Source organism: Melanotaenia boesemani, chromosome 11, assembly GCF_017639745.1.
Source record: "Melanotaenia boesemani isolate fMelBoe1 chromosome 11, fMelBoe1.pri, whole genome shotgun sequence".
Lineage (NCBI taxonomy): Eukaryota > Metazoa > Chordata > Actinopteri > Atheriniformes > Melanotaeniidae > Melanotaenia > Melanotaenia boesemani.
The window spans coordinates 21075614-21082903 of NC_055692.1; the positions used below are offsets into that span (position 1 = coordinate 21075614).

The window sequence follows — 7290 nt, forward strand, 5'->3', positions numbered from 1 at the left end:
CTATTGCAGTGCATCATATCAAACACTAGTAGTAAAATAGCCTACATTAAATCTGTGTTTGTGCATCCTTTTAAAACGTTCTCTAATGTTGATATCAAAGTGTGTAAAAAACAATGAAGACCATCAGCACAGGTTGTTATAAAAAAAAACCTGGCCGCTATAAACCGTGACAGAATGACCTAAAATTCCTTTGGGAGTAATTTATGGCACATTTATCAAACTACTGTCCATATACAGGTTACTAATTTCCAAGTTTATATGTGTCTAAATATGCAGCTTACATGCGACTTTCTTATTGTAATCTCCCGCTCAGGGAGTAAACGGAGAACGTTTAAAAACATATCACGATACAAGCGCTTTCTGATCTGTTTGGACTACATTTCCCATACCATAAAGACTCATTTCCCAGAATTCCTTGTCGCTCAGACGCGAGAAGGTCGCATTTTAGCATTGAAGCAGAGAAGAGACCGGGTCCGAATAATGCTGGGACAGGCTGTAAGGCGATTTGCAACATCTGCAGTTCGTTCTTCACATTATGCTGAAGGACCAGGGAAGGTGAGATTATATCCTTAAAGAATAATTGTCTTGGTGTCTTTTTTTTTTTCTTTTTGATATATTTTTCGGCGCGGCCTTGTCTATATCCGCATCCTTCTGTTAGCTAGAGTTACTTGGAGGTCATGTTGGTTATTAGTCAAGTTCGTGGTGATAAATCTGGCAAAGACAGCCGCACATACAAGTATTTGTATGTCCTTCTTTATAGAGTAATATTATATTTAAGTCTAAGGGGGGACTTGTGATAGCAAATACTAATTAACCTGTATCGATGTGCTGTACGTTAGCATTAGCTTCTCTGTGAACGCTAGTATTAAAATTAGCAAGCGTCTTTTAGCTTCGACAGATAGTCTGCTGAAATATACTTCATACGTCTGTGTTAAGATTTTAGTTCGTCTACTTAACCAGAGTGCAATGTGCAAACTATTTCCACAACTTTCTGTTACGTACTCGCGGCTAACTGCTGCTACGTAAGGTCAAAGCTAAATCATGTCTGCCATTAAAAAAAGAGGACCTTACTTTTCGTTCATTGTTTGAATTAGAAAAAGGGAACGAAAGAAGGTGATGATGGTTTACGCAAGATCTGAGACTTAAGATCAAGATCTGAGACTTAACAAATTAAGTCAGACACTTGTAGGAACTTTGTGGGGTACCAAAAAAAAAAAAAAAAAAAAACATTTCAAGAATTTGTGACAACAGTAATATTTTCCCACCAACAATGTTTGTCCGATTGTGGCATTTTCTCGGGCATGTAAATAAATGGTAGTTGCGCCACACCGCTGCACAAGGTGGCAGTTTTAAACATAATATTCAAATGAGACGCAGACTGTTTGATCTGGAGGGGTATATCCAACGTTTACAAGTGAAGGTTCACATTAATGTGAACTCTTTGCTGTATTGGTATTTTCAACACAATAAGAGATAATGAGATGCTTTATAATATTGATTTAATACGCATTGCTCTAATTTTCATTGACACCTTACTCCGCCCTTGTTCAAACGGTGTCTGACTTTTGTAGCATTGGAATTTACTGGCAGATTTTAACTAAATACTTGCACATATTCATATCCAGGGTGCTTAAGACGGATAATATGGGAACACTGATTGCATTTTATAAATTTCAGTGCGGTGGTAAAATATTCACTATGCTCACTAAGGATGGTGTCATTGTGAAATGATTTTGCCATTCGTTACCTGACTTATCTTCAGCTTACTGCATCTATACTCATGTTTCTATACAGAACCTGCCTTTTTCTGTGGACAACAAGTGGCGTCTGCTGGGCATGATGGTGTTGTTCTTTGGCAGTGGCTTTGCGTTCCCCTTCATTGTCGTCAGGCATCAGATCCTGAAGAAGTGAAATGGCCCAGTGTTATTCAACCTTCAAGGTAATTATACCTGCCTTTCTGATCTACAATATCTGGTTTCTTTAAAATGCCAGGATGATGTGACATTTGCTTCAGCTTCGGTTTGTAAAGTGGCCACAGATCATCTGCCTATAACATCACCCCTTTAGCCTTTTCCTCAATGACATTTTCTTAATAAATTACCTTTTATGTTTGAGAGTGGCAGTAACAGATGCCATGTGTGTTCATACAGCTGCCATATTGTGTAGATAAGCTCTCACTTTAGCGAGTTAATGTGACAGTTTATTGTGGACATTGATGTGTATCAGGTGGGAGCAGGTCAGAGTTGTTGTCAGATTTATCTTGACTGGTGTTTACCCAGAAATTGCTTTTCTGACATCAGATGCATGCAAGCCATTTTATCACTATTTTCCTGTTCTTCCTGCAGGTTGTCGTCTGGAACATATTTATCCATCACAGTGCAGAAGAATGGGAATTGCTTATTTGTAAATAAAATCTCCTTTAAAGATGAATTAAACGTGACCCTTTGTATTTCTTAAACTGCCTATTTATTTTCCACTTTCTAAGCTACCCTGAGTACACAATAAAAAGAAAACATATGTCAAATCTGACCAAATTTTGATTCACTTCAAGTTTTGTGGGGTTAAGCTGCCTAAAGTTTTATTTAAGCTGTTGAACTACATTTGTGATTTGGCCCTAACATTTCTACTGCTCCAGAAACCAGTAATACTGCTGTTTGTGTAAAAACAGACTTGATAAGGCCAATCCCTAAAGATTCTTAAAATATGTAGATTTATAGTTAAAATGCATTTAGCAAAAATTAAGTGGACACCCATTATTTTCATAATGTTCAAATAATGAAATTAAAAATTGATGAGAGAGGCTCTGAGAACATCCATCAGGTACCAACTCCTCAAACTGCTCTTCAGCTGAACTGTACTGAATAACCTTTTTTGGTTCAGTTAACCTTGTGCTTCTAGGTATAATTATCCCAAGGGCAAAGTATGAAAAGAGGCTGGTGCAGTCACTCAGGTGGTGGAGTAATACAAAAATTAAGAGGTTTGTAATGGTCTGCCATATGCCTGCAATTATTTTTTTTTAACATTTGCAAAGGTTTTTCGTTAGCCAACCTGTGTTGCAAACAGGTGACTTGAGGAGGGGATACATAGAGGGGCAAGCTGTTTTTTGGTTTTGCACAAGCAACAACCCACTGTATCCCCCCGTGTAACCTCCATAGCTGATTTTGGCATGCAAAATGCAAAGCATGTTGTAAACCTTCCTGGTGGCTTTGTTCTTGTGCATTTATAATGGTATGCTGTCTCTGTCTCCAGGCTTCCTGAACAGAGTTACATCCCATCCAGGAAGCCTAAGATCATGAAGCTTTTTTCATATGATAAAGTCCTCAGATATTTTAGGAGGTTAACAAGAAGTGGTGGTGATATTTCATAGATCTCTTTTGTGGTTTTTAACTTGATCATTTTTACATTACAGAGACAAGCTGATTTGCAGACATTTTAAAATCTTAGCTTGTTACAGCTTCTTACAGCAAACATCTTGTGTAACTTCACTGAGGTGTGACTGCAACCTGTGATTCAAAGGGATGTGTGATCCTGTCATTCTGCCTGGTTACAGCTAAACTGCCTCTATTTTTGCTAATTAAAATGCTCATTCCAGCTCAGCCTTTAACAACAATCCATTCAGAGTGAAGTATGTAAAGCACCATCGAGATGGAGTGTGTGCTAATTGATGTTCTTCATCTCCTGACATGAGTCATGCTTCATGCTGACTTTTTCTGAGCTCATCTCAAAGATCGCTCTGCTTGTTCAGAGAGACAGAATGAGATTTCAAGTGTCATTAGAGACAAGTAAGCTTCTTTGAAGTGACACTCCATCCAAAGTCTATCTTTTAAGTTACAAACACTCAACCATAGCTTGAAAGGTGGCCGGACAAAAGCCATCTCTCTTCCTCGCATCCAGCAAGTCTATAGAGCAGCTGCACCAACCTGGGGTTTTTTACTTTGGTGGTTTAAAAGCAGACCAGTTAAATCTAATTTTAATGCATCAGTAAAACCAAATGAGAGCTCCTCTTTAGTTTCGTGAACTTTGATTGTCCAGCACAGATGGAGAGAACTGCTAGAAACTACTTAAAATTTTACAAATGGCTCACTTTGGTACCACAGCACTCAGAGTGCTAATTTGGGATTGTCCCCAACATTCTGACTATAAAGAAAAAGATCTGAAATAGACACATTCGCTCCCACTGAAACTACAAATTTAGAACGGCAGGCCTAAGGGGGTTTCACATTATCGGGGCATCCAAGAGTGAAAAACATGCCCTGAGCTGCGAGTTCTTTTATTATAGTCATAAATGATCTATTCTCTGCCATTATGCACTCTGACTGGAGCTATTAGGTTCCAACAGTGACGAACAATTACACACAATAGTGTTATCTGGACAGGGACCAAGCTGCATTGCAGTATTGGAATCTTATGAAAAGTGCATAAGGGTGTACTGGCGTAGGGCAATTTGCAGGAGGGGTGACAGTATGTCACACAGTTCAGATGGGCTTGCCATGTAGTACCACCATGGCAGGAAACTGAGGAGTCACTCAGATAACACAGGGGCAAACTGAATAAGAAGAAGAATACCTGCAGAAGAATTATGGACCCAGTATGGTGAGTTTCTTGCAGAAGTTTGTCATGCTGCATCCAGTATGTAAATATGGTAGACATGAAAATTAGGGGGAGTGTGCTTGTGTGTGGTTTAGCTTACTGTAACCCCTTTTATCACTGTTGTCTTTTAAGACTTAACATTCTCAAAGCAAAGTCCATACCAGCTTATCAGGGTTCAGAGATTCTTAAAAGCTTAATGGGTTATCTGCAAAGTATGACTCCCCCACCCCCCATTTAAACCCACAAACTAATAGAGTTCTTGCAGATATGTAAATCATCTTACATGCAGTATTTGTGGCCATTCATTGCAGCCTCTGTACACTGTTCCGCATCTCACGTGTTGAATCTAATTATAGACTCATTTGCACATCAGAGGGAAAGATAGTGGGCTTAGCTTGGTGTAAAGCTTGCACTGCCATCTTATAAAGAGACCCAGCACTCTACTGAATCCTCTCAGTAACATCCAGCTCAGTATTTGTCAAACTTTTGTGTTTGCAACTGTTAACTGGTGCGAACAGATTTTGTGGTGATTGATGAGTATATACACATCTACTTTCTCTGAATGAGAGAGGGAGCTTGACACATAATCTGCAGGCCAAATTACCCCTACGGGTGCGTTGGATGAGCCCTAATCAGCGCTCACAAACATGGTACACAGCAACACTCAATCAAACCACCTATCACTCCATTACAATGGAAGGAGGCTCTCTATGTGGCTCACCCCTCTCATGAGTGTGTTGACAGCATGGGGTGGGAGCAGCTGTCTGCGGTCGCTGAACAACGCCCTGACACTGCGCTGTCACTCAAGAAAGTTTCAAGGACAACATGAACTCCTGAGTTTTCTGCTAAGCCCATCCTCTCTCCCGATCATCTCTGTTTACACGGCTTCACCTCAAAGATGCTGACTTGTGGAGAAGCAGAGAACTGTCAGTGCAGGAAGATGAAGTGTCTATGCACCTCCCACTTTGTCAGAGTTGGGCTCCATACTGTACCGCCTAACCCAGGAACACACAATTACTCCAGACCCTCCAGGGGCAGGTTGCCCATAGGAGATAAATGTTCACAAGATACACGGTCAGCTCAGATGTTCCTGGTTTCTGAATGTGCACTTTTGTGCATTGCTGGGAGAAAAAGAAAAAGCAAAACACAAATGAAAACATTTTCTCTTTCTGCTCGTTCATTTTGGTTTGAAAATATTAGATGCATGGACCTGGCAGGCATCCCAGCCAAGATCTGATATCTCTACCTACCCTCAAGCCCACTTTAGATCCCAGAACAGTCTTCAGTTCAATAATTTAACACTAAATGCTGCCACGGTTAATAGCAGGCAGTTTCAGGGTGAAAAAGTTTTCATTTTAAAATAATCATGCCCACTTCAGTCCACGCTCTTCCACTTTGAGCCCTATGTTAATGTGTACAGAGGGTCTGATGTGGATGATTGTGCATTTTGCCCCAGTTCACAGAATATGCTGTGTATTTTAAATTCAGCTCTGCTCCCTCTGATTGAAAAGCATTTGTTTTTATCTTTCATCTCTCCAGCTGTCTTTCTTGGCATATCAAATGATTAAAGTGACAACCTCAATCAAACTGCTTAGGTATCGTTGGTATGCAAGTGGTCTCTAAGAACCAACAACTAAAGGATTTGAGTTTAAAATTGTGAAAGACTCTCAGTTTTCCTGTTTTACTCAATTTAGAAGAAACTAGAATTGATTCATCTAAGCCTGGTTTATCAAAAAGAATCTTTTTTTTTGTGGTACTTCACAAATATACTCTATGATATTGAGATTTTCATTCCCACTAGGTAATTAAAAGAATACATGACACTGGCATATGAATGATTTCTCCACCACTTGATTGTTGAGCTGCTTCATGATCTACATAGAAAGAAAAACTAAGAGAGTTATTTTTTTGCTGAAATAAAAGTGGAGATGTGGAGTGGGAATGAGGTCTGACAATGTGAAACTGCTAGAAATGGGGAGTGAAGAGGATTGCAGAAAAAGAGCAGTTTAACTTTATTTTGTGTTGTTTTTTCTCCCTAGTGGTCTCCCTCTTCTGGTGCTCTCACTGGGAAGATTCAACCCAACGCATTTCACACGCTGACAGGCATCTGCTACAAACCTGAATATTCACATGCCTATTTGTGCACACAGAAGCCCCAAAAGAGATGCACAAACATAGTTCAAGTACATCTGCTGGAACGCTACGGAAATATGTATACAGTCTCAACAAGAAAACATGAGTCCATGGGTGCAAACACACACTGAAAGAAGACAATAGTCATCCTTAAACAAACTCAGCTTTTGCAAGTACATTGATGCCATTTTACTTGCATAAATTAACAAAGCCGATTTAAATGCAGCTATTGTGCAATCAAAATTATTATGCAGACTAGGAATGTCTTCATTAAATCTCGAGTACAGTAATAAAAAAAATAGCTTTCGTTTTTATTTGTTGTATAAACCAATCAATTGGAAATGGAAAACAATGAAGTGATATTTATTGATAGAGATGCAGCACAGCCTCATACTGTAAGGTGCGCAGGTACAGGATTTGTATACTTTCAGTTGTTCCCAGTGAGAACAAATACTCCAATGAAGTCTGAGAGTCAGCACTTTGTATAGTTTTTGCAGCTCTGTTTACACTTTTTGCAAGATTTCTGAAGTAGCTCTGCAGTAGTCTCCTAGGAGAAAGATTCAGAGG

At 39.4% G+C, this 7290-nt stretch overlaps 1 protein-coding gene across 1 annotated transcript; it reads left to right on the forward strand.

The window, feature by feature from the left end:
* The first annotated feature begins 400 nt into the window (after positions 1 to 400).
* LOC121648349 (cytochrome c oxidase subunit 7C, mitochondrial) lies at positions 401 to 2430 on the forward strand. The gene is made up of 3 exons (XM_041998384.1): positions 401 to 555; positions 1795 to 1939; positions 2346 to 2430. Exons 1-2 carry the CDS (start codon positions 481 to 483, stop codon positions 1909 to 1911), a joined length of 192 nt encoding a protein of 63 aa, XP_041854318.1. The 5' UTR covers positions 401 to 480; the 3' UTR covers positions 1912 to 1939; positions 2346 to 2430.
* The last annotated feature ends 4860 nt before the right edge of the window (positions 2431 to 7290 follow it).